Source organism: Urocitellus parryii, chromosome 4 (assembly GCF_045843805.1).
Source record: "Urocitellus parryii isolate mUroPar1 chromosome 4, mUroPar1.hap1, whole genome shotgun sequence".
In the NCBI taxonomy this organism is placed as follows: domain Eukaryota; kingdom Metazoa; phylum Chordata; class Mammalia; order Rodentia; family Sciuridae; genus Urocitellus; species Urocitellus parryii.
In genome coordinates, this window is record NC_135534.1 from 10,885,845 (window position 1) to 10,913,666 (window position 27,822).

Here is a 27,822-nt window from a genome sequence, read left to right on the forward strand (position 1 = left end):
GCGGGATCAGGGAGTCTGTTGCTAGGTAGAAGTTGAGACATTCACAGAAAAGGAAGGCCAAGGAACAGTGTATTTTCTGGTTCTGGAGAGCCTTTTGCCTACTAGTCACTAAAACAACTGCTTTCATGCTGCAACAGCTTCCTTTACAGCTTCTAGTTACTGTCAAGACGCTGTTGCATACACAAGAATAGGGAAGACAAGCCGCCGAGCAAGCAGTCCTAAGACGCTGTGGCGACTGGAAGTGAACCCGGAGTACAAGTGGTGAGAGAGTTGGAGGGGCGCATGATAGGGGAGTTCCGGGCGGCTGCGCAAACCCCTGGCTGAAGTACGGAAAGACGAGCGCGTACACTCTTCCTTCCTACGAGGCACTTGATCCGCAGCCAGCCTGGCCCTTCTCGGACCCTGCTGCGGCTGCGCGGTAAAACCATTGTCGCTGATTGGCCCGGGGAGCGAGAGGGGCGGGAGGAGGAGGAGGAGGAAGGGAACTCCGTCGTCCTCGGCGCGCGCCCGCCCGCGGTAGGGAAACTGAAGGGCTGGAAGGGAAGCTGCTCCCAGTAGCGTTGTTTTGGGCTCCTTGAGGCAAAAGGGGGAGGGGAGGAAGAAGGCGACACAAACACTACGCAGTGGGGACTGCGCGGCCTCCGCCACTGCGTGCGTGCGTGCGCTCGCTCGCGCGGGCCCAGTGCTGGCGCGTGAGGCGGAGGCGGGCGGCGGCGGCGCCTGCGCGGTCGGGCTCGGTCGACGGTTCGCAGGGGAGGAGGCGGCGGGAGGCGGAGGAGGCGGCGGCGGCGATGGAGGTGAAGCGGCTGAAAGTGACCGAGCTGCGGTCTGAGCTGCAGCGGCGGGGCCTGGACTCGCGCGGCCTCAAGATGGATCTGGCGCAGCGGCTGCAGGAGGCGCTGGACGCCGAGATGCTCGAGGACGAGGCTGGCGGTGGCGGGGCCGGGCCCGGCGGGGCCTGCAAGGCGGAGCCTCGGCCTGTGGCCGCGCCGGGCGGCGGCCCGGGCGGAGACGAGGAGGACGAAGAAGAAGAGGAGGAGGAGGACGAGGAGGCGCTGCTTGAGGACGAGGACGAGGAACCACCCCCTGCTCAGGCCTCGGGCCAGGCCGCGCAGCCGCCGCCAGAGCCCCCGGAGGCGGCAGCCTTGGAGGCCGCGGCCGAGCCCGATGCTTCTGAGAAGCAGGCAGAGGCCACCGCCGGGTCAGGTGGCGTAAATGGTGGCGAAGAGCAGGGCACCGGCAAAGGGGAGGAAGACGAACCCGAGGAGCGGAGCGGGGATGAGACCCCAGGATCCGAGGCTCCGGGTGACAAAGCCCCAGAGGAACAGGGTGAGGAGCTAGCAGTGCCCGACTCCAACCTGCTGGGTGCACCCCTTATCCAGCACCTCGCCCCGCGTCGCGGGTTCAATCCCTTGTTCCCACTTACCTGAAAGTGCACGATTCCCAATGGGATAGTGGCTTTCATCCTCTGCCCACCTTTCTGAGTGGTTTGGCCACTTCTGTGGCTCCACTGTTTGCAGGAGGTTAGGTTCCTGCCTAACTTGGTTCCTTAGTACTAATGGATGAAAGAGTTATTTTGCCTCAGAACTGCTTGAGAGCAACCTGTGGAGCAGTCGCAGTGTTCCTTACCTTTTTCATAGCCAAGGAATTGGTGATTACGGGGACCAATTGACAGTTGCAGGCTTAGGCCTTTGAGCTGACTGTTGACTTTCTCACTGTAAAAATATTAAGCAATAAATTAAGTCATCAAAGTTCTCTTGTCAAAAGCATATGGAGGGCTGAGGTTGTGGCTCAGTGGTACAGCACTTGCCTAGCATGTGTGAGGTACTGGGTTCAGTTGTCAGCACTGCATATAATTAAAGTCCATTGACAACTAAGAAAATATTTTTTAAAAAACATTGATAGATATTGAGCCACGCAGAGAATCTGGAAATTTAACCTTGCTCCTTGCCTGAGCAGTAGGGGACAGCCTCTGGTGTGAGCTTGTTGAGCTTAATAGTTAACTAGTGGAGAAAGTCTTAATCTGGTGCATTTGGAACAAGTAACTTGGCTAGTGCATTTATCTTGCCTGTATTCTTAGGACTAAATTTTAATCATCTTTCTGAGTCAGTGAATGGACATATTTGTAGATTTACTGTACAGGAACATTTCAGGTTCCAGACTTCCTTGATTGAAGTGATTGAGGTTCTGGTTGGTCCTTTGAGTAACCTGGTGGAAGAGACTTTGTAGAGACTCCACAGAGAGTTAGTGACCTTTCTCCTTTTGAAGTGATTGGATGGATAGTTGATTCATAACAGTATCTATCAGGGAGGGAAGCTAGAGCTCCGTCTTACTGTAAATTGGGTTGCCTTAGTTCTTTTTATAATGTTTTTTTAAGACTACTACCAAGTTAATTGGAACCTATTTTACAACAGTCACACACACCTTGCAGATTTTGTCTGATGTCCTGGAACAAAATCATATTATGTAACCTTTGACTTGTGTGTACTCAAATAGCACATAAAAAACATTGAAGGATAAAAGACTGCTTTAAAAAAAAAATTAAAAGCTTTCTTAGGTTAGAAATGTAGCTCAGTGGTAAAGGGCTTGCCTGGTATGGAGGAAGCTCTGGGTTTGATCCCCAGCATCACAAAATAAATAAAAACCTTCTTAGTGTTGCAAAATATAAAAGTGTAAGGAAAAACTGTCCCCGACCCTTTTGTAAAGAATGTTGCTAAATATATGGCAACACCTTTCTGCCCCAAATTACCTGCAGTAAAGATGCAGTATTATTTATGGGTATCTTATGACTTGATGGTTTGCTCTTGCAACTTTCAGTTAAAAAAAAAAAATCCCTGATTAAGAATATAGTTATGTATCATGTACTTGAGTTTATTTGCTGTATAAACCAGCCATGAGCAGCTATGCACTTTAATGCAGGAAAAGCAGACTCTAAAATTTGAGCTATTTATATCATGAATCTGGGAAAATATTAAAAATACCAAGTTCCTACCTTCAAATCTGGTAAGAATTGAAATAAAATTAACCTGAAGGTTTGTCAAAGATCTAGGAGTATTTTGTGTGTGTGTGTGTGTGTGTGTGTGTGTGTGTGTGTGTGTGTGTGGTATTAACTGGGAAATCTGCAAGTTTGACCTGATTTAAGCAGATAAATTTAGAATGCAAAAATTGTCCAATTTTTATCTACTGCTTGACTGTAATTAGTCCATAATGTCCTCCCTCCCCCACCATAAAATTCCAGCCAATGACAGAAAGATAATGTTTGGAAATAAAATGTTCTATGGATGCAGTGGTAATAACCTGACTATTTTGATTAGACAGATCCTCAGATCTCCTTTAGTTTCTATTGGTCTGAGCTTATTCTACACTCCAGTATGAAAACTGCTGATTTTCTTTCCCTCCTTTTTGTAGGAGATGATCAAGATAGTGAAAAGTCAAAACCAGCAGGCTCAGATGGTGAGCGGCGGGGGGTAAAGAGACAGCGGGATGAGAAGGATGAACATGGCCGAGCTTACTATGAATTCCGAGAGGAGGCTTACCACAGCCGGTGAGGGAAACAGTCCCTTTCCTTGAAGGGAGTGTCTACTCTAATTTTGGTGTACCTGGTGTACCTGGTGTTGATTGGAGAGTCTGGAAGGAGGGGTGGATTAAAAATGGAATAGGTTTTTGTAGGCATAAGTTTTTAGATTGAATCTACCATAGAAGCTCCTATTGCCCTTTCTCATTTATTGAAAGAAGCTGTCTGCTGGGATTTGATATTCACTGAGAGTTTAAAATGGACATAATGTCCTGCAGACACCCCTCAAAGAACAGGACTTTGGTTACATTGTATTTGCTTTTCTCTCATGTATATAGCTCAAAGTCTCCACCACCTCCAGAAGAAGAGGCAAAAGATGAGGAAGAAGATCAAACTCTCGTGAACCTGGACACATGTATGTCTAAGGCAGATAGATTGGGGTTTTTAACTTATCTCCTAAAAATGATTCTGGCTATTAAAATTTCATGGCTAACAAATTCCAAGAAACTTTGTGTCCATTTGTAACAACTGGGCATATTTGTACACTTTTGGTGGATCTCATGTGTTAACCATTATAGTAAACCAATTCCATCTTTCTTTCTTAATAGATACCTCGGATCTCCATTTTCAAGTAAGCAAAGACCGTTATGGAGGGCAGCCACTCTTCTCAGAGAAGTTCCCCACCCTTTGGTCTGGGGCAAGGAGTACTTATGGAGTAACAAAGGGAAAAGTCTGCTTTGAAGCCAAGGTACTAGCTCATGAAGATCATTCATTTATTAAACTGTCTAGTGTCAAATAGGTTGTCCTCCATGGTTTTGGTTTAAGTTCAGTGAAAGTTATTCCAATATTCAATTTTAATAGTTGTCATTTTTTGTTTGTATAAAAATTGTGTTTTAAGGTGGGCATGGTGGCACATATCTATTATCCCAGTGACTTGGGAGGCTGAGGCAGAAGGATCACAAGATCAGCCTCAGCAACTTATTGAGACCCTGTATCAAAAAGGAATGGGAGGGGCTGGGGATGTGGCTCAAGCGGTAGAGCGCTCGCCTGGCATGCGTGCGGCCCGGGTTCGATCCTCAGCACCACATACCAACAAAGATGTTGTGTCCGCCGAGAACTAAAAAAAAAAATAAATATTAAAAATTCTCTCTCTCAAAAAAAAAAAAAAAGGAATGGGAATGTGGCTCAATGGTAGAGTGCCCTGGGTTCAGTTCCTAATACCACCAAAAGAGATGTGTATTTCTAACTCAGACTTTGCTCCTGAGTTAGAGTATGTAAGAATTCCTTTTCTGACTTAACCAGGTAACCCAGAATCTCCCAATGAAAGAAGGCTGCACAGAGGTTTCTCTCCTTCGAGTTGGGTGGTCTGTTGATTTTTCCCGTCCACAACTCGGTAACATTATTTTGTAACTTCTTTGCTTGTGTTTGCTAACATATTGCTTAGTCTGTGGGAACTTTGGGGATAGGTGATTGATTTGTTGACTGTTCTAGGTGAGGATGAATTCTCTTATGGTTTTGATGGACGGGGACTCAAGGCAGAGAATGGGCAGTTTGAGGAATTTGGCCAGACTTTTGGGGAGAATGATGTCATTGGCTGCTTTGCTGTGAGTATTCCTGAAGCTGTAGATTGATAACATGGGGTGGATAAAGGACCCTAGAAATTCAACTGTTACCTTTTATGCATTTGATGCATGTAACAATTTGAGTGTCAAAAAAGATTAAAGGATAAGATTTAATCTACCTCAAACCTCGTTACCCATAAGTTCTCATGTCTTTTGACCTTATAGAATTTTGAAACTGAAGAAGTAGAACTTTCTTTCTCCAAGAATGGAGAAGACCTAGGTGTGGCATTCCGGATCAACAAGGAATCCCTGGCAGACCGGGCCCTTCTACCCCATGTCCTCTGCAAAAACTGTGTTGTAGAATTAAACTTCGGTCAGAAGGAGGAGCCCTTCTTCCCCCCACCGGAAGATTATGTGTTTATCCATGCTGTGCCTGTTGAGGACCGAGTTCGCACTGCAGTCCCTCCCAAGACCATAGAAGAGTGTGAGGTATGACAAACACTATACACAAACTTTTAGGTCTGTAATGCTAGATCTTTTCTCTAAGCATTACCAAACTGATTTGGGGTAGGTGTTCTTAAATTGGATCTTATAAAAGTGGCTTACATTTCATTACATTCCTGGTTCTCTTTACTTGCAGGTGATTCTGATGGTGGGACTACCTGGATCTGGAAAGACCCAGTGGGCACTGAAATACGCAAAAGAAAATCCTGAGAAAAGATACAATGTTCTGGGAGCTGAGACTGTGCTTAATCAAATGAGGGTGAGTTTTGGGGGATTAATCAGATACATACTATACGCTTTGGGGGTGCCAATAAACTCCTATAACCTGTTGTCAGTGAAAAAGTTGGTCTTTGAAGTGTCTGAGAACAAGGGTCCAACAGTCATAAATTTTTCTGTGTATGGGTGGGTGGTGGGTTTTTTCATTTGTTTGTTCATTTGTTTTTAGTATTCAAGATTATACCCAGGAACAGTTTACCACTGAACTAAATCCTTTCTCCCTACTCCCCCACTTCCCCCCACCTTTTTTTTTTTTACTTTTATGTTTTGAGGCAGTCTTACTTTCTGAAATTGGCCTTGAACTTTTAATCCTACTGCCTCTGCCTTCTGAGATGCTGGGATTACAGACATGCACTACTGCACCCAGCTATATATGTTTTAAATTAAAAAAACATTTTTTTTTCTCTGCTGTATTAATTTCTGAATACAGACAAAATCTTAAATATATCATCCAGGTGGACTGGAAATAGACAATATTCTTATAACTGAGAGAGAGGAATGAATCAAAACAGTGGCAGTGGCTCTTGGGCTTTCACTTACTGCATAACTCCTTGCTTTCCTTTTCCCTTCCCTTATGTTTACCAGATGAAGGGGCTTGAAGAGCCAGAGATGGACCCTAAAAGCCGAGACCTTTTAGTTCAGCAAGCTTCCCAGTGCCTTAGTAAGCTGGTCCAGATTGCTTCCCGGACAAAAAGGAACTTTATTCTTGATCAGGTATTGTTCAAACATTCAGAAGAAACCTGATTTTTATAGAAGATGCAAGGATGAAAATTTGGCACCCAGTTAAGTTGATAAATCTGGTTTCTAGTCAAAGTGGGGTGCATAAATAGACTGAATTAAGGGGCAGAATTAGGTTTACCTAATATGACCAACTGGTTGTGAGTTATGATTTTAATGTTTATGGAATTTTATAGAGGTATCTCAAATTAGTATTTTTGTCTGAGAATATGTGGACTCATATAATAGAGGCAATGGAAGGAGAATTAGAGCTCATTTGAGTCATGACTCATCACTTATTAGATTTGTGATCTTGGACAAGTCTCTCAACCTTACCTGAACCTCAGTTTTCCTGATGTACAAAACACAGTCACATAGAGTTTGAAAAATTAAAGGAGATCATGTATTACATGATTGAGACCTAATCTTATATGGTTGAAGTTGAGTGGTGGTTTTAATCCCTAAACATCTGTTATTCCTCCTGATCCTAGTGTAATGTATACAACTCTGGCCAGCGGCGGAAGCTATTGCTATTCAAGACCTTCTCCAGGAAAGTGGTGGTGGTTGTCCCTAATGAGGAAGATTGGAAGAAGAGGCTGGAATTGCGCAAGGAAGTGGAGGGAGATGATGTGCCTGAGTCTATAATGCTAGAGATGAAAGGTGGGCTAAAATTATAAGTGAGGGATCCTGACCCTGTTCAGTGCACACTGTATTGGGATCCTTTAGTACCAGGAGTGACTCTCCACATCTGAAGTATAAATCTAAAGTGCTATTTAATGGATGTAAGCACTTGAAATAAATGATTGAGCAGAGTAAATGGAGAAGCAGTCACCCCTTGACATATCCTGTGTAAGACCCAAAATAGGGAAAATGGTAATAGATAACAGGATAATTAAAACTCATGTAACGACTGGGGATAGTAGTTGAGTGGTAGAATTCTCACCTAGTAAGGCCTTGGTTTCATCCAGCACTACAAAAAATAAAAGTAGTAAATTAATACTTCCTTGAGATATAGCTACTAATGGAATAAATATTTATGGCATGTCTCCTTTCTGTCCAGCACAGTTCTAAACATAAGGAAATAGCATAAAAACTCTCTCTTCATGGGATTTGTATTCCTTGGAAAGGGAGTAGAGTTCAGATTAAAATGTGGTGATGGGAGTATCTTGATTTCTGTTACCTATAGGCTTACATTTTGTTGTTCTTTGCCCTTTTGGTGGGGGGGGCGTATGGGCAGGGCTTGTTTTTGTTTTGCTTTGTGATCCTGGGGATTGAACTCCGCTACATCCCAGCCCTTTTTATTTTTTGAGACAGTGTCTCACAAAATTGCAGAGGCTGGCCTCAAACATGACATTCTCCTGCCTCAGCCTCCTGAGTTGTTGGAATTACAGGTGAAGGCCACTGCACTCAACTGTTTTTTGGCATTGAATGAAATCATTAATACATTACAATGCCTGAGAACAAAGTCCACACAAGGTAGCCTTAGCTATTTTGATTGACCCCCTCCTTCCTACTGTTTGCTTAGGATTGTGATTCCTCCCTTCCTTTTTAAAAAAAAAAAATAATATATATATATATATTTGTTTTAGTTGTAGTTGGGCACAATGGCTTTATTTATTTATTTTTATGTGGTGCTGAGGATTGGACCCAGGGCATCGCATGTGCTAGGCGAACGCTGTGCTTCTGAGCCACAACCCCAGCCCTCCTTCCTGTCTTATTTGATGGCATCGCACCTACCCTGTCAGCTGCTGGCCCTTTATATTCTGATAATTCCTAGCCATAGGGACTGGTTTACACATCTGTGGGCCAGGTCCTCCAAGTTTATATAGAATGAATTATGCCAGTGCATGACTGATAGTCAGGCAATCAGGAATTTAGTTCATAAATTTAGTTATAACCACCTACCAGGTACCAGGATATGTATTAATCTGCTCAAGCAAAGAAACCACATCTGGTATAGCAGCTGCAATTGGACTCACCACCTGATTAAGCTTACAAATTAAAAAACAAAACAAAACAAAAAACTGCCATTCTCTAAGACTCATCTCTCTAGTTTTATAAAACAGGGCTAACTGGGTTTTCTTTAAAATCATGGGATTCCTGTTGAAATTAATTCTCCTCAGACTTAACCTACGAACTTAATGTCCAGAGACTGGCAAATATGTTCTCCAGTCTTGTACAGGTGGTAAATGAGAGCTTTTGTATTCTTTGTTTTCTGTGGTCCTTGTAGATTAAGAGATTCTTCTGGGCTTGAATTTCTTTTAAATTATATCTATTCAACATCAAAACTTTCTCAGTTACTTTTAGCTTCTGTTACTTCTATCCTGATAAGAAACTGTAATCAGTTCACTACTGACTTGTTATGGATCACTTGAGAACTTGTAAATATACTGTCAGCAGATAACTCTTTGCCTGGGACTGATAGAATTTAGGGAAACTTAGGGAAGAGAAAGTGAATTTGATTATTTAAATTTGAGTCCGTATGATCCCAGTATATTTTTGTTCATTACTAAATGAGGCTTAGAAAGTCTTTTGCTTCCTGTAGTAAAATTTTCATAATGAGTTCTTACCCATCTATGCACTTTTCAGGCCCACAAGCTTCTCTCTTACTCTTATAGCCAACTTCTCTCTGCCTGAAAAATGCGATTATATGGATGAGGTGACATATGGGGAGCTGGAGAAGGAGGAAGCTCAGCCCATTGTCACCAAGTACAAGGAAGAGGCAAGAAAGCTGCTGCCCCCCTCCGAGAAGCGAACAAACCGCCGAAACAACAGGAACAAGCGTAACCGGCAGAACCGAAGCCGAGGCCAAGGATATGGTGAGTCCTGGAACCTGCCAGCCCCCAGCCTCAGTCTGTCCTTTGTGCTGAGTACAGCAAGACCCTCAGTGAAAAGCCAGGAAACCAAGACAAGTCCTTAACAATAAGGAAGTGCCTTCTTTAAGGAGCTTACTTCTTGCTATGTCATTTACCCCCCAGCTGTTTCTTATGCTTTTCCCATAATCCTTCAACAAAAAATCACTTTTCAACAAAAATGTTTCTTTGAAAAGTGCGGTGCCTTCTGGTCTGTCTAGTTTTCACATTAACATTAATGTGGGTTCTCCATTGTGTTGGTGTGTTAGGAGGAGGATTTGTGCAGTGAAATCTTGATTCTCAAGTTTTTTTGCTGCTTTGTCTTTTGGATTAACCCAGCTGTATAGATCAGAAAGCAAATGCATTATTTGGTAATTTTGGGGGTTTACAAAGGAAACTAGGCTATTAATGAAACTTCCCCACTGAATGTCTAGTTTAAATCTAAACCTCTAATATACCTTCATTACTCTTTAAAAATGTGTGTGCATGCGTGTGTGTGTGTGTGTGTGTTTGTCAGCATAAGTTTTAAGTTCCTGCTACATGCTGGACACTAGGAATAATTCCCACCCTCAAGAAAAGGAGTATATTGAATAGACTTTGTTCCCTTTGTATAAAATGATGGATATGAGTTGTATGATATCTTGGGTCTTCCAGGGCTGAATCTGTGACTTTAAAATGGCAGTTTTTACTTGTGTTTCTAACTCTGCCATGTATACGTTTGCCATCTTAAATGTTTTGCAGGAATTGGGGAGCTTCAAAAACAAGGTGGCTTGGTTTTCTTATGTCTCTGATTCCTCTGCCCTCCCCCCCAGACTTTTTTTTAAAGATCCTGGCTGGTGCTTTAAGTAACATGTGTGAGCCTGGCCCAAGCAGGCTTCCTATTCTCCCAGAATTGCCTTTGGCTCCACTTTTTTGATTTCCACTCAAACGTGGAGCCAGGACCCCATGCCAGCTGTCTGAGCGCGCTCTCCATTTCTCTTCCAGTGGGCGGGCAGCGCCGAGGCTACGACAACCGGGCCTACGGGCAGCAGTACTGGGGGCAGTCTGGAAACAGAGGGGTGAGTGCAGCTCTCCTTCTGCTCTTCCCTTTGGCCTGTGATAGCCATTCCTATTGGCTTGGGGGAGCAGAGGGGTTTGGGCTGTTTTCTCAGGGCTTAGGGTTTTGCCCTTTAATGTATTCATCTGGAAGAATTTATCCTGGGAAAAGTATTTGTTGTATTTATAATATCAAACTAAGACATGAGATGTTTAAGAGGGGGTAATGGTGGTCATGCTGCTGCTGAAAACTCATAAATCTATTCCTCCTCTCTTCTCAGGGTTACCGTAATTTCTATGATCGATACAGGGGAGACTATGATCGATTCTATGGGCGAGATTATGAGTACAACAGATACAGAGACTATTACAGACAATACAATCGGGATGTGAGTATCTTCCTGGGGTAGAGGGTGGTGGGGGCAGGACCAGAAGGATGAGTTTGGGCTTTCTCATCCTCAACCAGCTCTGGCTCCGAGTGATGGGGTTTCACCTCTCTTCTAGTGGCAGAATTACTACTACCACCACCCCCAGGACAGAGACCGATACTACAGGAACTACTACGGTTACCAAGGGTATCGGTGAAGCCCCTGATGTTGACGCCTGTCAGCCACGAAGCTGAATCTCTAGGGGTGCCAGGCACCCCCCAAAACACAACCAAGGAAAACAGGGGCTGTCGGGGTGGGGCTGAGCTGCCGGGGAGGGTGGTTGGGGGGGAGGGTGCGCAAGCAGGGGTTGGGGGTGGGAGGTGGAAACAAACAACAAAACTGTACATTTTTTTTAAAGTTTGTTGAAAAGAATATTGTCTTATTCTATAAAACATTTCAAACCTAGTTAGATATTTGTAATCAAAAACATTTGCGCAGAAAGCAGCACTTAGAGCTGCCTGTTCTATACCCTGCAGTTGGACAGGAAAAGAACTAAAAATGTCACCCTTCTGACATTCTAAGGCAGCTGGACTGGCAGCCAAGAAAGGGACAGTGGTGTCGTGGTGTGGGGAGAAGGGGAACAGTGTGAGAGTACCTTCCATAGCAGGTAGGAGCAGGCAGGAGTGGGCCAGAGGGAGCGCTTGTGACCGGGGCAGTGAAAATAAACGATTGGCTCTTATCAATCACTTGCACCAACTAACCGTTTGTATTTTCTTTACCGACCTCTCCCTCTTGGGATATCTGGTCTGGTGGGCTGGGAGGCCACAGTATCCCAGTGTCCACTTTGCTGTGCCTTTGTCCTGCTTGGCTAAGGCACAGAGACTTCTAGTTGGGTGGTTCTATTATATAGGATTCCCAGGCCAAGGAGGCACGGGATCTGTTCTAGATTGCAGAGCAGAATAGCTTGTTCCCTATATGTACCCATTAATGAATTCCCATAATGTTTTGGGGAGAGTGGGGTCACAGCCCTCAGCCTGAAGATTGTGATTTGCCAGTCTCTAGTCTCTGTCTTCCGAGGTTGAGAGAGGTAGGAGGTCTCTAAAATCATCTGTTACAGTGTCTGCCTCTTATAGTGTGAGAGAAGGAACGTTTCTCAGGGTTTCAGCTCACAGTAATGCAGGAGGACTCTGTTCACTGCAGCAGGATATGTATATAGGTGAATCCTGTGGTGTGGGCTCCCAGGCCCAGGTGCTGAGAATAGCAATTATTTTATACAGTATGGGGGGGCTCTGCCCTGCTGGTCTTTTTGATACACAGGTAGAGAATGAATAGAAAAGGGGGGTGGGGGGTGGGAGGCAGCTCAGTGGGGCTGCTGAAACTTGGGCAGAGTGAGTGTGAATGTGTGTGCATGTGTGTGTGTGAAAGGGAGCACCCTACTCAACTTCCTGAAACAGGATTCTTTCTGGGGTAGCTTTCCCTGTGTGTCCCCAGAGAGGCCTCTAGCCAGGAGACTTCACTTGGGATCATTTAGTTTAACTTTACCAACACCTTCCCAGTTCTTGACAAAATAGCTGCAGGTTGCTGGGTTCAAGAATATGGGTGGGATATGGAAATGCTTTCAATTCAGCTTCAGTTTCAATTCATCTTCCTGCTCAGCATTGTGTCAGCCAAGAGCTTACTCAGCAAACACCATGTATTGCAGCACTCCCTAGTGAGAAAACCCCGGGTTGTGCTACTAGAAAATGCTTCACTTCCACTTCCTTACCTGGCAGTTCTCTTGTTTAAACTTTTGTGCTGAGATTTGATCTCTCTTCTCCCACTGTCCCTGCCAGGCAGAGCCCTTCTCTAGGTGTGCAGACCTTCATTCTGGCCTTCTAGTCCTCCCTGTCTGTCCCGACACATCCTTCTGCTTAAGCACCTCTGTACCCGAGACTGGAACAGGGGTCTGGTAGGAAATAAGTTTGCTTGCTCATAATGATGTCTTTTCTCTTGGCACCTGCTTCCTTGAGGTGCCATCAAATGGATTTGTATGTGGTGGTGGGTGAAGTGATTGCATGAACTTTTCTATAACCCACTTTTTATTATTAAGGACTTTTAAGAAAGCTTTGCTCATAGTATCAGGCAAGGAGGTAAAAACTGGAGCCCAAAGAAATTCCCTTAGGGCAAGATTATGTTAAAGTAGAAAACTGAATTTCCTGAGATAGAGGCTGCCCCTCACCCCCTTAAGTACTCAGTCCTCCAGCATATAGTATTTTCTTACAGTCGGTGACATGGATAGTGGTCCTCAGGAAAGGGGAACAAAGCTTAAACCATGCTGAGGGTTTTGTTCTGGGTGGTGACAAGGGAAGTACTTGCCATTGATTTTTGACACTAGAAAGTCATCTTTTTTTTAAAAAGCTGTTTTTCTAGGTGGGTAGAGAATGAAACTGCCACATCCTTGTTGGATCAGTCCAAGAGATCACTCAAACAGTGGATGTCTGGATTTTGTTTCTGTCTGTCTATTATGAAAAAACAAATGTTAAAGGGGGGGAAATGTGGATTATGGTAACAGGAGGGATCCCTAGCCTTGTTTTCCTTAGAAGACTTTTTAGTGTTTTATCAGATGTTTGTTGTAGTTGTAGATGGAAAAACTTGTGAGAAAAACAAAACACCACATGGAGCCTGTAAATGTTTTTGCACAACCTGTAAAGCATTCTTGGAAGTGGCCAGTAAAAAAGGGTTTTACCATTTAAAAAAAAAAAATGTAACTGTGTCATTGTTTACATCTGTAACTTTTTCCTCCCCTGTTCTCATTACAACATTCTGGCAAAAATGTAGGCACAGTAGCTTCCAGTTTTAGAATAAATAACCATTTGGATTGAATTCACCCTTTCTCCTGTGGCTGCACTGACTGGGTTGTGTTTACTCGTTTATGTTTTTTAAAGCTTATTTCTCAAGTTGCACTGGGTCCAACCAAGGATGGCTTTCCCTTGCATGGCTGCTGTTGCCTTCCTTTTCTACCATGCTTCACATGGGAGCCAGCTGTGCATTGGTGGTGAGGGGGCCAGGATTCTTAGCTCTTGATTATGCTAAGAGCTTGAGCCATTAGAGTAGAAGAATATAAATTTTAACTTCACCTCTGTATACTTGGACTGTGATAAAATCATTGGATATTTGGGGTTAAATGTAAGGGTCCATATATGAAAGGAAATAAGTATTTATGAGTGATGACTGGAAGAAAAGCCTACTCATTCAACAAATGTTTGGGGGTGCTTTATAGTGAATTTGAAAACTAAGAAGGTAAATTAAAGCACTCTTATTTTGTTGCTAGCACTGAACTGATTTTATATATATATATATATATATATATTTTTTTTTTTTTTTTTTTTTTTTTTTTTTTTTTTTTTTTTTTTTTTTTTTTTTTGCGGTACTGAGGATGGAACCCAGGGCTAGGCCAGCACTCTACAATTGAGCCAAACTCCCAGCCCTGTAACTGCAATTTCTAATGGTGGGGTTGTTCATCATTAAGGCTGACAGATCATAGGCTCTTAGTATATACCATGTCTGAGTGGTATTAATGTAGACACTGTTTTAACAAACCCCCGCTTCTGTAGGTAACACATTCAGATTTCAGGGTCTTAAAACTTTGTACCCTAGGGACTAGGGTTGTAGCTCAGTGGTAGAGCGCTTGCTTTGCATGTGTGAGGCACTGGGTTCCATCCTCAGCATTAAAAAAATAAATAATCCTCAGCACCACATTAAAAAAATAAATAAAGGTATGTCTGTTTACAACTTAAAAAAAAAAAAACCTGTACCCTAAATGTCATTCTTGATTTTGATCACTGCCTATTCCCTGGGCATTTATTGTTAGAGCTAAATTAATTATCACCCCACCCAGGTGCTAGGGTTTGAACCCATCTCTAGATAAGTGTGATACCACTGAGCTATTTCCCTAGCCCTAATGTGTTGTTTTTAATGGTTATTTATAATTTGTGCCTGTCTATAGTAACTGCCTAGCGCTATTTTCCCCCAACCAGGGTGATTTTTTTTTTAACCTAATGTCAAGGTTACATTTATTGAGCACATTTGGCTTTTTACCAAGGCTGAGCTGGTGTGGAAATTTTCAGTTACTCTCCTGGAATTTGCCCAGCACTGTGATGCAGCAGGAAAAGGGAAGGGTTCTTATTCTCTATGCTCTGCTTGTCACTTAGCAGCCACTCAATGAATGGATTGTACTGTTATGTGCCAGGCATTGTCAGCATGCAGAATTATGACAGACCTGAGCCTTCCTGTAGTTTTCACAAGTAACAGAAGGAACTAAGCAGATTTTCTGAACAAATGGTGTTTGGAGTGCAACCAGGTTATTTTCTGTTTCTTAGTCTACAGGGTGAGGGAATTAATTAGATGGCCTCCAGAATCTGTTAGAGCTCAGAAATTCCATCAACAGTGAAATGCTGCTGTTTCAAGGCTACCCTTGGAGCCCATGAGGTCATCTTTAGGAATTGCTGATAAAATACTCTTTATTCCTTTGGTTTCCTCTCTTCCTCTCCCCTTGTTGATTTCCTGTGAGAAGGGGAAGGGAACCTGGGGTGAAAGGTTATATCTGAATACAAGTCACCTTACTACTACAGCAGGTCAGCCTCTCTATACTCCAAGCACGTCCAGGCACAAAACAGGCTTTACCCAGGAAGAATGTGTCCCTTAAGTTAATGAGATATTGGGATGCTGGGCTGGGGATATAGCTCAGTTGGTAGAGTACCCTTGCATGCTCTAGGCCCTGAGTTCGATCCCTAGCACCACAAAAAAACAAAGTTACAGATGTTTTTTTGTTTTGCCTTGTTTGGTATCAGAGATTGAACCCCTGGGCACTTAACTGCTGAGCCACATCCCTGACCATTTTTATTTTTTTATCTTGAGACAGCATCGTATTACATTAATTAGGGCTTTGCTGAGTTGCTGAGACTGGCCTGAACTTGCCATCCCCCTGCATCAGCTTCTTTACTCGCGGGGATTACAGGCCTGCGCCAAAAAGATGGTGCCAGGAAGAGACCCCTATTTTGCATTGCCGCCTCAAAGGGAGTCTACTTGGCGAGATACAGAAACCTTCATTTTCCCCCTAAAATCCACGCGACCAGCGCCGGCCACGCTGTGCTAACTGGAGCCCTTTTGTCCCATGATCCATCCTTATGGCTGCCCATGTGCCTTGGACACCACGGGGCGGTGGTCTGGTTCAAAACTGCGGGGTGCAGACACCGAATTCATAAGAGTAGGAGCAGCCATTTTGAGATCGACGAACACAGAAGGGTCCATATTGGGAGCGCCCGATGTTCCGGGCACCGCCATTTTGAGAGCATCCCGTACGGCGGGCCGCCCGGTGTGGAGGCCGCCATGTTGGCGCGGCCAGGCGGCAGCCATCTTGCACGACACAGCGGGCGCAGCCATCTTAGCACGAAGCGGCCCCTGGTGCGGTGCCCGGTCTGCTCCGCCCCGCGCGCCCCGCCCCTCCGCTCCTAAGGGTCGGTCGACCAGCAACTACCTTCCCGTAGCCCCCTAAACCTACCCTGTTCAGTCTGTTTCGTGCTTACTTGCCTTCTGTGCGCGCGCGCGTGTGGGTGTGTGTACGATCCCCGCAGCTTCTGAGTGTCCGCTGTAACACCTCTCCCAGTGGCGATGCGCCGCCACCCTGGCCCGCTGAGCTCCCATCCTTGACAACGTCTAACCTTCTTTGGCCCTGTTTCCGGGGTATGGCAAATCTGTTGTCTAGGATCCTCTACCCCAAGAATGCTAACACAGGAGCTGCCCTCTGAGGTTCTGGATGAATTTATTCTTTAAATGGCTTTAACCTTCCAGTAGCTCCCGGTGTGACTGAGAGCAGGCACCTGGCGCGTCCCTCTCTCCATTGTCTGAACGGGTCACAGAGGGACGTGGACAGGACGCTGGCAGTTTGGCAGAAACCTCTCTGATTGTAGAGTTAAGAGTGCCCTAGTCACGGGTTGCTTGGGGTTGGCCGCAGAGGGCGAGGAGAGGGGTCGATGTGGGTGAGCAGGGTCTTGTGCTTCAGATAACCTCACAGGGTGGGGCAAGGGTAGGAATGGGCTGCGGGGAGCCTCTGAAGGTCTCCACAGTTACCGACCTAAGGAAGGACAGAGAGGGAAAGGTGAGGAGAGTGGGAACTAAGTAGCTCAAAGGAGGGCACAGAAGAACTTCTTTTCTCTGAAGGGGTTCTCCGAAGTGGGCACAGGAGTGATGAGGGGATCCTCACAAGCGTGGGCATCACAGTAAGTCATCAGGTCTGCTGCTGCCTTGGACACCTGGGGCACAGCCGTAAGAAGGGAAGTTAGCCAGAACCCTTGAAAGGGACTACAGCCTCTTTCCAAAGGGGGTATCTTTTACCATGGATAGGGCTCCTTGAGACTGTCTTCTCCCTCATCCCCACAGAAACCTGGGGTTAGCTCTCCTAGCAGAGCCCCAGCCTCCTCCCCTAACCTCAGGAAGTCGAGGAAAGAAGCATCTCTTATCTGGAGGTTTGGAAACCTACTGCACAGTAAGGCCTGGCCAGGGTCCCACCCACCTTTATCCGGCACAGGCTGGCCTCAATCTTTAGCTGTTCCACCATCTTGCGGGCTTGCCCAATACTCATGGTGCTGTTCACGGGAGTCTCCCCTTTCATCCTGGAGAAAAGAGAGTGACAGTTCAGAGCTGTCTCAGCTAAAAGGCCCCTTCTGTGCTTACTCCTCACCAACCTTTACAAGGGTGGATCATGCCCCAATATTTTGTTTCCCTCTTTTCCCAACCCCCTCTGGTTGCCTGTCCCATCCCTGTCTTCCTCAGTGGAAAAATAGGAGACGGTGGGCCACATGGCCTGGACCCCAGGTCATCAAACATGCAAATGATCCAAGGTTTTTTCAGTCCTTCAAGCCAGGTGTGTTCCCAGTTCTAAAACCCTCAACCAAACCAAAAAGAGCCCCACCCTGATGAGGAGGGCATATCACCCCCACCTACCCTCCTTGAATCCCAATGGGATAAAAAACAAGCTGCTCCCTACTCACCTGAAGTGACAGGCGGCAGCAGCAGCCTCAGCCCTGGAGTGTAAGGTCAGTGGGGGAGGGGGGCACCAAAAACTGCCTCAGATGGGGGGGGTACCCCACCCTGCAGGGAGTTGCTGCTGAAAATATCTGATGCAGAAGCAGATAATACAAAAAAGGCTACTGGGAAAGGGTCAGGCCTGAGGTCCGTGAAGGGGTGGTCTCTCAATTTCTGCAGCTCAAGCAGTGCCTAGATGCCTGATACCTGAAGGATGAAGGATGCTAGAAGGAGCTGCTCAAATCCTGGAGCATACCAACTGCCTGGCCAGTGGGGGAGCCTGGCTGCCACTTGCATCCCCTGAGCACACCCCCACTATTACTGTCTCACTACCTGCCCCTCCCCCACTGCAGGCATCCCAAGCCTGGACTAAAGCCCTCTCCAAAGGAGCTGAGGCCGAAGCAGACTCCCCCCTCAAATGGGGTGGTCTAGGCCTGTGACAGCCCCTGCAGTGGAGTCTTTACTGGCTGTGGGGGACCCTGCTCATTTGAAAATCTGACATCAGCTGGGCAGTCAGGCCCCCTCCTCCCTTCCTCTCTACCCTGACACAGCACTTAGCACCTGAATCTTCGTTTTCCTCCCAGGAACCCTCCATTCCCCATACCCAGGAAAATGTGACGCGCTACAGGTGATCAGCTTCTAGATCACTACAGTCTAGCCACAAGTGATTTTTGAGATCCAGGGACAGGAAGATGTCTAAAGAAATGGCAGATCAAAGAGAAGGAGAAGCTGGGGGCAAAGAGGTGTGCGGAGACCAGATCAAAGGATCGGACAAAGAGGAGGTAAGGGGCCTTGTTTGGGAGTCAGTGGAAATATTTTGGAAATAGGTGGGCTTGGGGGAGGGGGGAGGGTAGCAAATAGCGAGGGAAGGTGTATTGATTTGGAAAATTTTCAGATATTTTGAATAGGTACTCCCACGCCTGCAGCATTATGCAAAGATGTACGCACATTTGATTTTGCAAAGTGAAGGAACTTAAGTGGGGTAATTAGATAGATACAAAATATAAGACGCCATCTGCCAAGACCTAAACTAATGTTTTAGGGAGAGTGCGTCCACTTAGGGTCAGAGGAGGCTGATCACTCACTAAGAGCTGGAGACCAATGGCGAGACTGCAATATTGACACGCTTGTAAATAGCGGACAGCAGGCCGGCCACCTGCGCAACACCCGGGATGGACGGGTTCCCACAGAATACAACATCACCTGAAGGAATACTCCCCGCCTTGGACATGTACAGTTTCTAAGAGCCTTGAGGGATAAAAAATCGTTGCCGGCGTCCCCACCCCACCTCCGTCCCCCGCTTCGGGAGTTAAGTGGCCTGTGGTGAAGGGTATGGGCAAAGGGCCGTGCCCCAGCAGAAGGCTGAGGGGACTCTGCTGAGTCAGAACATGCCCTGGGGCATATCTCTCGGAGCCTGGAGGGAGGCATCTTGCCCCTGTGGTCCAGGGTGTAGGGCTGCAGAGAGACCGGGGGAGCCGGAAGAGACAGGGCCCCCGCCCCTTGTCAGGTCACGCCCCTGACGAGGCCCCGCCTCCAGACTGCAATGGCTGACGGCAGAAAGGGGCGGGACTTCTCCGACAGCCGGAAATCCCTTCTCGCCGTTGCCCCGGCAGCGCGCGAGGCTGGTGAGTCTGCAGTGCTGTGGCGGCGGACGGGCTGGTTTCCATGGTGGCGCAGTTAGGTGGGGGCTCCCGCGCCGCGCCCACCACCGGGCCCGAGGGGACTGGCGGGGAGCAGCCGTTGGCTGCAAGACGCCCTGCCGGGCGTGCGGAGCACCTATCCGAAGCTAGCGCAGCTGGAGGTGGAGAGAAGCTCGGGAGGCAATTGTGACTGCTCTTAGGCTGCTGGCTTTGAGTCCTGCTGTGCGACCATAGGCAAGTCGTGCATCCTCTCCGTGCAACCACCTGGCACTGTGGATTGGTGTCATCGTGTGGGTTAAAGAGATGATTGAACCCAGGGTCACTCTACCACTAAGCTACACCCCAGCCCTTGTTTGTTTGAGATAGGATCTCTGTGAATTGCTGACTTCAACCTCCAGCATGGGATTATAGGCAGGCACCGTGGGCCTGGCATAAAATTGCTTTGAGAGAATGTTAAGATGCTCATTCTCTGTGTTATGTATTGCTAGCTAAGAATGAGTATCAAGCATCAAAATCAGATGCTTCTGAGGGAAGAGTTCAACTGAGAAGCACTGACACTGGGGCAAAGGTATTAAAGGGAAAGGAAGACAAGGGAAAGGAAGGAATAATTGGCCGGGAAGCCTAAACACTTGGAGAAAGGCCATATGAAAAAAATGACTTTGCTTTACCCTGCTATCTCTGGTTTCCCCAGTCTAGTTAACTTGTCTTTTTTGTCCCCAACTGCTTACGGGAAGAAATCATTCTTTTTTCATTTTCTTTTTTCCAGGAACCGCCAGCTGCCTCATCCCATGGCCAGGGGTGGCGTCCAGGTGGCAGAGCAGCTAAGAACGCAAGACCTGAATCGGGGGCTAGACCCCCTGCTCTCCCTGCCATGGTCAATGATCCACCATTACCTGCCTTATTGTGGGCCCAGGAAGTGGGCCATGTCTTGGCAGGCCGTGCCCGCAGGCTGCTGCTGCAGTTTGGGGTACTCTTCTGCACCATCCTCCTCCTGCTCTGGGTGTCTGTCTTTCTCTATGGCTCCTTCTACTATTCCTACATGCCAACAGTCAGCCACCTCAGCCCTGTGCATTTCTACTACAGGTGAGAGGGGTCTTCTGTCAGAATGGAGGAATTCTGTGTGAAAATTGCTGCAAGGACTCTTGGAGCTTATTCATTTCAGTCCCCTCATTTACAGAAGAGGAAACTTGAGCCTGTTGTGCTAACAGAACTTCTCACCTACCACAACCCAAGGCGGGATCAGGTCTGGGATGGTAGGATTTTAGGGTGCTAGTTCTACCTGTGGTCGCTTATTTCTGGTTAAAAAAATAAGGGTCAGTTCTGTTTAGGTTCTATCAAACCTCTCTCAGAGCCACTGTAGAAGTTTGAACCAATCCAACCCCTTGGGCATCTCAAAACTCACTTGGCTTTCAGCAGAAGAAGTATTAGGAAATATCTCCTTTGCCTTTTACTTTACTGCCTCCTATCCCAAATAGTCTGCTGCACAATAGATTGTGGAAATACAAGGTGGACTGGGTACAAAAACTTGACTCCCAGAGTCCTACTACTTGCCTGGCCCCTTATTCTTTCCCATTTCCTACACTGCCAGATTCTTTCTCTTATTCCTAAGAATGGGTATAGGACCAATCAGCTGAAGGGGACATTATTATCAGTGGTCCAATATCTCTTTTTTCCCCTGTCCTGAATCCCTAGTCATGCACTGAAATTTCTAAGGTAGATCTTAAACTTTTAGGGGACATAGATCCTAAGAAACCTATGATCTTTCCTGCCATAATAGTGTATGTACATGCCCAGGTGTATGTTGCATACCTACATACCATATAGAGTTTTCCCTACAATTTGATCAGTTTAATGACTTTAAAAGTCATCTATAGACCATTTTGGGGAGTTTTCTCAAAATAGGGACCAGACTATAACTACTGAATCAGAATCTCTGGGTTAGGACCCTGGAATCTATATTTTATTAAGTTCTTCAAAGGAGTCTTTAGAAACACCATATCTGTAGGTTCCCATGAGAGGCAATAAACTGAAGTAGCAGGAAGAGAATTGGGGGGAAGTCTGAAAAAAAATTCATTCTAGTATCTTGAATCTACTGGTCACATTTGTTCACCTATCAAAAAGGATTGTGGAGAGAAAGGAACCCAAAAGAATTGCAGATATAAGTAAAGTGGACTCTAACTTAGCAGAGTATCATTCCCCCTTCTCATTAGGACCGATTGTGATTCCTCTACCACCTCACTCTGCTCCTTTCCTGTTGCCAATGTCTCACTGGCTAAAAGTGGACGTGATCGGGTGAGTATGGAAGATACAGGGAAGTTAATTAGAGTTTTGATGATTTGAGATAGTAGGGCTTAAGATGGGGAGAACAGGGATTGAGTAAGAGACAAGAGGAAGGAAAGCGGGGCTGGGGTTGTGGCTTAGCGGTAGAGCACTTGCCTCGCATGTGCGAGACCCTGGGTTCAATCCTCAGCACCACATAAAAATAAATGAATAAAATAAAGGAATTGTGTCCAACTGCAACTAAAAAAATAAATATAAAAAAGAGGAAGGAAACAGAAGTTGAAGAGAAATTAGAATCTAAATGAATAGTGTGTTTTGATCTTTCTGCAGCAGACATTAGGAATATTCTCATTCTCAACAGGTGAGACATGACTTGTTTCAGACAGGTCATATCTGTTAGATAATGTCAGTAGTGTGTTTTGGATTTAGGTGAATAAATCAGCTGTTTCATTAGAATAGAATGGCATCCATCCAAGAGTTTTAAAGGCTTGTATATAAAATTATGAAATAGTTGATAAGTATGTGACCTGTTATTTCAAAGGGTATTGTGCCAGAGGACTGGCCACATGCCATTGTGATTTAAGCAAACTGAGAATTCTGGGCTGGGATTGTGGCTCAGTGGTAGAACACTTGCCTAGCATGTGTGGGGCACTGGGTTTGATTCTCAATAAATAAATGAATGAAATAAAGGTCCATCTATGTCTTAAAAAGTAAAATAAAACCTGAGAATTCTGATAAATGCATACAAAGACTAAGCAAGCTGATGGAAGTTCTAATAAAGGATAGAATCCCTGAACTTAAAAAGGATCTTGAAGGCTGGGCATGGTGGTGCATGCCTATAATCTCAGCAACTCCACAGACTGAGGTAGGAAGATATGAGTTCAAGACCAGCCTCAGCAACTTAGCCTACACCCTTTCTCCTTTTTAGTACTGTAGATTGAACCCAGGGGTACTTAACCACTAAGAAACATCCCCAGCTATTTTTATTTTTATTTTTTTTATTTTGGACAAGGTCTCACTAAATTACCTAAGGGCCTCACTAAGTTGCTGAGGCTGGCCTTGAACTTGCGATCCTCCTGCTTCAACTTCTTAAGTTGCTGGAATTACGTGTGTGCACCACTATGCCTGGCTAGCTCTGATTTCTCATATACCACTCTGAGGGGTCATCTGCTAGACAAGAATCATTAGGGGGGGGTTGGAGGAGCTTGGGGGTGAAATTCAGTCATAGAGTATGTACTTAGTATGTATGAGGCCCTGGATTCAATCCCTAGCACCAAAAAATTGAATACATGATTCAATTATAAGAATATAGGAATGGTTAGGAAAACCTTAACATTTTGAGGTTTAGACCAGTGAAAAACTCCTGTGTGAGGGGTGATGGTAGGTACCCACCAGCAGGACCAAGATAGGGACTCAAACCCCAGATTAAGGTGTATAATCCTGGCTCCTTAGAAGGCTGAGATAGAAAGATCACCTGACTTAGGAGTTTAGAGCCATTCTGGGCAACTTAGACCTTATCTAAAAGAAAAAAAAAAAAAAGATAAAGGGAGGCTGGGGGTGTTGTTCAGTGGTAGAGTTGTTGCCCAGCATGGATGAGGCACTGGGTTCAATCCTCAGTACACATAAAAATAAATAAATAAGGGTCTGGGGCTGGGGCTCAGCGGTAGCGCACTTGCCTGGCATGTATAAGGAACTGGGTTTGATTCTCAGCACTGCATATAAAATAATAAAATAGGGCTGGGGATATAGCTCAGTTGGTAGAGTGCTTGCCTAGTATGCACAAGACCCTGGGTTCAATCCCCAGCACCACAAAAAAATAAAATAAAATAAAAGTCTATCAACAACTAGAAAAATATTTTTAAATAAATAAATAAAGGTATATTAAAAAAAAAGATTAGGGACTCAGAATGACATCAAGATGCTACTGCTAACAATGATTGTGAGAGAGCTGACTAGGGAGGCTGAGCACTTCTGGTTCTTGGTTAATTAATAACAATTGAGGGTAGCTGATCCCAAGAGGGACAGCCTCACCAGTGCACAGGCCTGAGTCACAGATGGCCCAGTTGGCAACATGACCGTTCACTTTTGGGAAAGAAATATGACAGAGCCTTTCGGGACTGATTCAGAAGAACCAATAGGATATGGAAGTGGAGGTACCCAGCCACCAGAAGGGGGCAGCACCTTCTCTGGACAAACCTTTGGAAGGCCTTTGGGCTAACCAAGGGGGTGGCAGAATATTTGGAAGATAGAACTTGGACAGTATAATTAAAAAAAAAAAAAAAAAACAGTTTTTGAAATGAAATGGGGGCTACTTTGGGCAGGTGCTGATGTATGGACAGCCATATCGCATCACCTTAGAGCTTGAGTTGCCAGAGTCTCCTGTGAATCAAGATTTGGGCATGTTTTTGGTCACTGTTTCATGCTACACCAGAGGTGGCCGAATCATCTCCACCTCTTCCCGTTCGGTAAGTGTTCATGGCCTGTCTGGGAAGTTGTGAAGAATGATGGCAGAGTCAGAATATCTGGGTAGGGCTTCAGCAGAAAATCTTGGCACTGAGGTCAGAGGACACGTCAGGATAAGGGAGGAGAAATCTGCTTACCAAGACAAACATTTTCCAAACTCCCTAGCACATCATGAGCACATCCAGCTTTGGAGTAGACGTGAAGAGTGGAGCAGCTCTCAGAAAACAGATCTAGAGCCATGCGGATAGATCCTCACCAGAAACATGCCAGCCACGGAACATCAGACAACTCATGAGGCATAAAGTAGTATTAAATGGGTACCATAGTAACTGCCTCGATCAGGACTGTAGGAGGAAATGTGAATGCAGTTCTTACTCTCACATGGTAGATGTTTAATCAGCATTGGGATCTCACTGTTGCATGAACTGTCCGGAGAACCTCATCATGAATGTCTGTCTTGGGGGGAAAGCAGATGATGTGCTGGGGTTTGGATCCCATCCTGGATGACAGAACTGTTTTGGGGAAAGGCAGAGACAATGTTACACTTCACCTGGAAAGGTGTCTTAGAGGAGGGGCCTTTGGTGTACTGGAATGGAGAAATGTGGTCAGTCATGGGCAGAGGTTGAGTAGGTGGAATGGTTTAGTGGACACAGGAGAATAGGAAGTGGAGGTGAGGAGCAGGGAGCCTGAGGGAGGAGCAGCCTGCATGGGCCGCTCAGGGATAGGGGAAAGCTGTGGGAACCTGGATACCTGACCCCAATTTCTGCCTCCTGGCCCTGGCAGGTGATGCTGCATTACCGCTCAGACCTGCTCCAGATGCTTGACACGCTGGTCTTCTCTAGCCTCCTTCTGTTTGGCTTTGCTGAGCAGAAGCAGCTCCTGGAGGTGGAACTCTATGCGGACTATAGAGAGAACTCGGTGAGTGAGGTGAAGGCTGACCAGGAGACCACCCTCTTGTCAGCCCAGAATTGTATTCCAGGAGCCTCTGGTTTCAGAGCAGGCCTCAGATTGGGCTGGTAGGATCAAGAGTGACAGGATCAAGACCCTGGCTTGATGCTGCCCTCTCTCCCTCTTAGTACGTGCCAACAACTGGAGCAATTATTGAGATCCACAGCAAGCGTATCCAGATGTATGGAGCCTACCTTCGCATCCATGCCCATTTCACTGGGCTCAGGTGAGGAATCACTGAAATAGACCTTGACAGCTCTCCTGGATGCTGTCCTTAAATGAAGAGTATCCCAAGTAAAGGTAAAAGGTTAACAGCAGCATTGGTTTGAGTTTTTCAAAGGCCAGAGATTCTTGCCCTTGCTGCACATTAGCATATTGGCTCCCAGGGAAACGTCAAAAATACCTATATGAGTCTGGCATTGTGGTGCATGCCTAAATCCCAGCTATTTGGGAGGTTGAGACAGGAAGATTACAAGTTCAAGGTAAGCCTGAGCAACATAGTAAAAGTCCCATTTCAAAAATAAGGTAAAATATGCATACATACTACTGTCTTGATTCATTTGCTTAGCAGAATTGGCCAAAATCAAGGCCATTGCCTGTGGCCCTGCAATGCTGAGACTACCCAGAGTCCTTAGTCTTTATTAGTACTTGATGCAGCAAGGTCTGATAATTGGGAGGGGGTGGGCAGGGAACATGGAGGCAGAGGCTAGCTCTAACCAAACTCAGTTGAGTTGCTTGGGAAATTAGAAAGTTGATGCTGTTTGGTAATGGCTGCTCAACTCTTGTTGCTATTTCCTGCCTCAGGTACCTGCTATACAACTTCCCGATGACCTGCGCCTTCATAGGTGTTGCCAGCAACTTTACCTTCCTCAGCGTCATTGTGCTCTTCAGCTACATGCAGTGGGTGTGGGGGGGCATCTGGCCCCGACACCGCTTCTCTTTGCAGGTTGCAAGGGGCAGTGACCCCTTTTTCTTTCTTTGAGGATGTTTATTTGGGTGGGCAGGGACATCTCTGGTGAGGAAAGTCAGTACTCACTGCTCAGTCCTTTCTCTTCTACAGGTTAATATCCGAAAAAGAGAGACTTCCCAGAAGGAAGGCCAACGAAGGATCTCTACCCGTCAGCCTGGTAAAGGTGTTGTTTGAGGGGCTGTTAGGGAGGTGAGGGGGTTAGGCAAGCAGAGCTGCCTGCCTCCAGTGTGAGGCATAAAGGCACTCACATGCTGAGCTAAGGGTGGAAGAGAAGGCTGAAGGAGGTGAAGTAGGCACTGCCCTCTAGGCACAGCCACCCTACCCATCCTGTCCTCTACTTGTTTTGGAGGAGCAGGGCCTGAAGGACAGGAGGAGTCAACTCAACTGTCAGATGTGACAGAGGATGGTGAGAGCCCTGAAGATCCCTCAGGGACAGGTATGGTGCAGCAGTAATCCCTCCTTCCTGACATCTCAGCCCTGTCCTTCAGCATCTGCGTCTGACTCAGCCCTACTCTTGGCCACAGAGGGTCAGCTGTCTGAGGAGGAGAAACCAGACCAGCAGCCCCTGAGTGGAGAGGAGGAGCTGGAGCGGGAGGCCAGTGATGGTGAGGGGCACCCTGGAATGCCGTAGTCTAGCTGGGCAAAATATCTAGGAAGTGACAAGCAACTTGAAGGTTGAAGCGGGAACTGCTTTATTGTAGGGAAACTCAGCGGGAACTGAGCGGGAACTCAAAGTGGCGGGCACCCAAGGTAGTGGGAGCCGCTTTATTGCGGAACAGCAGAGGTATATATACCTAACTGATTGCACACAGCTTGACTCAATTAGCATCATCTAGATACAGCAGACAGCCAATAAGGAATCCCCACCATCCTAATAGCTTGGTGGGGATTCCTTATTGGAGTGGTTTGAACTGCCAGGCGCCATCTTGACTTGTTTTGCAGTCCCCAACACTGGAATGCATGGGCTGGATGGAGTAGGACCCTGGGTTAATTTAATATCGCATTTGAGATTTTTTGGTTTTTCCTTTTTTGGTTTTTCCTGGCCCAGGTTCAGGCTCCTGGGAAGATGCTGCTCTGCTGACTGACGCCAACCTACCTGCTTCTGCCTCTGCCTCTGCTTCTGCCCCAGAGACTCTGGGCAGCTCTGAGCCCTCTATGGGTGCTCTGAGACAGCGCCCCACCTGCTCCAGCTCCTAAAGAAAAGAGGACAGATTCCTCACATTCCAGCACTTTCCCACCTGGGATCTCCCCTTGTGTTCCCTTAAATAAACTATTTTGTGCCAGCTGCTTCCTGACTCTTTGAAGTAGATTTAGGCCTATTTGAAACCCTGTGTCCAGCCAGGCATGGAGGCATAGCCTGTAGATCAGCAACTCTAACTCTGAGGCAGAAGGATCACAAGTTCAAGGCCAGCCTCAGCAACTTACAGAGACCCTGTTCAAAAAATAAAGCCAGGCACAGTGGCGCACACCTGTAATCCCAGTGGCTTGGGAGGCTGAGACAGGAGGATCATGAGTTAAAAGCCAGTCTCGGCAATGGTGAAGCATTAAGCAACTCACTGAGACCCTGTCTCTATTTTTTTTTTTTTTTTTTAATTTTTGGCGTACACAACATCTTTGTATGTGGGGCTGAG

The 27,822-nt window shown here is 46.1% G+C and overlaps 3 protein-coding genes across 15 annotated transcripts; 2 read left to right on the plus strand and 1 right to left on the minus strand.

Moving 5' to 3' along the window:
* Positions 1–16: 16 nt before the first annotated feature.
* Hnrnpul2 (heterogeneous nuclear ribonucleoprotein U like 2) lies at positions 17–11,154 on the plus strand. The gene is made up of 14 exons (XM_026407568.2): positions 17–1,329; positions 3,409–3,544; positions 3,853–3,929; positions 4,123–4,262; positions 4,817–4,907; positions 5,006–5,118; positions 5,302–5,565; positions 5,717–5,839; positions 6,442–6,570; positions 7,065–7,233; positions 9,192–9,392; positions 10,410–10,483; positions 10,742–10,849; positions 10,965–11,154. Exons 1-14 carry the CDS (start codon positions 792–794, stop codon positions 11,043–11,045), a joined length of 2,244 nt encoding a protein of 747 aa, XP_026263353.1. The 5' UTR covers positions 17–791; the 3' UTR covers positions 11,046–11,154.
* A 5,088-nt stretch (positions 11,155–16,242) lies between these two features.
* Positions 16,243–27,469, plus strand: Bscl2 (BSCL2 lipid droplet biogenesis associated, seipin). 13 transcript variants are annotated; one of them, XM_077797418.1, is made up of 13 exons: positions 16,296–16,323; positions 17,027–17,085; positions 18,475–18,672; positions 20,297–20,613; positions 21,741–21,822; positions 24,132–24,275; positions 25,057–25,191; positions 25,350–25,447; positions 26,026–26,167; positions 26,282–26,354; positions 26,547–26,597; positions 26,680–26,796; positions 27,240–27,469. In XM_077797418.1, exons 3-13 carry the CDS (start codon positions 18,583–18,585, stop codon positions 27,386–27,388), a joined length of 1,398 nt encoding a protein of 465 aa, XP_077653544.1. In that variant the 5' UTR covers positions 16,296–16,323; positions 17,027–17,085; positions 18,475–18,582; the 3' UTR covers positions 27,389–27,469. The 13 variants fall into 13 exon arrangements, with proteins under 13 accessions (XP_077653548.1, XP_026263347.2, XP_026263349.2 ...); XM_077797422.1 differs by lacking the exon at positions 17,027–17,085 and having other exon boundaries at positions 16,243–16,323; positions 26,547–26,627; positions 26,716–26,796; XM_026407562.2 differs by lacking the exon at positions 17,027–17,085 and having other exon boundaries at positions 16,243–16,323.
* Positions 16,627–17,622, minus strand: Gng3 (G protein subunit gamma 3). The gene is made up of 2 exons (XM_026407567.2): positions 17,379–17,622; positions 16,627–17,118 (listed from the first exon to the last, which is right to left on the minus strand). The coding sequence occupies exons 1-2, from the start codon at positions 17,475–17,477 to the stop codon at positions 16,990–16,992; spliced, it is 228 nt and encodes a 75-aa protein (XP_026263352.1). The 5' UTR covers positions 17,478–17,622; the 3' UTR covers positions 16,627–16,989.
* Positions 27,470–27,822: the final 353 nt, after the last annotated feature.

Bases quoted from the DNA above. Each gene is read 5' to 3' on its own strand.
- Gng3 (XM_026407567.2), bottom strand. From the start codon at position 17,477: ATGAAAGGGGAGACTCCCGTGAACAGCACCATGAGTATTGGGCAAGCC. The intron at 17,119-17,378 runs GTGGGTGGGACC...GCTGTGCCCCAG, and splicing joins CCAGCCTGTGCCGGATAAAG to GTGTCCAAGGCAGCAGCAGA.
- Bscl2 (XM_026407562.2), top strand. From the start codon at position 18,583: ATGTCTAAAGAAATGGCAGATCAAAGAGAAGGAGAAGCTGGGGGCAAA. The intron at 25,192-25,349 runs GTGAGTGAGGTG...TCTCCCTCTTAG, and splicing joins CGGACTATAGAGAGAACTCG to TACGTGCCAACAACTGGAGC. The intron at 26,797-27,239 runs GTGAGGGGCACC...TTCCTGGCCCAG, and splicing joins GGAGCGGGAGGCCAGTGATG to GTTCAGGCTCCTGGGAAGAT.
- Hnrnpul2 (XM_026407568.2), top strand. From the start codon at position 792: ATGGAGGTGAAGCGGCTGAAAGTGACCGAGCTGCGGTCTGAGCTGCAG. The intron at 4,263-4,816 runs GTACTAGCTCAT...TGACTTAACCAG, and splicing joins AAGTCTGCTTTGAAGCCAAG to GTAACCCAGAATCTCCCAAT. The intron at 7,234-9,191 runs GTGGGCTAAAAT...TTACTCTTATAG, and splicing joins TATAATGCTAGAGATGAAAG to CCAACTTCTCTCTGCCTGAA.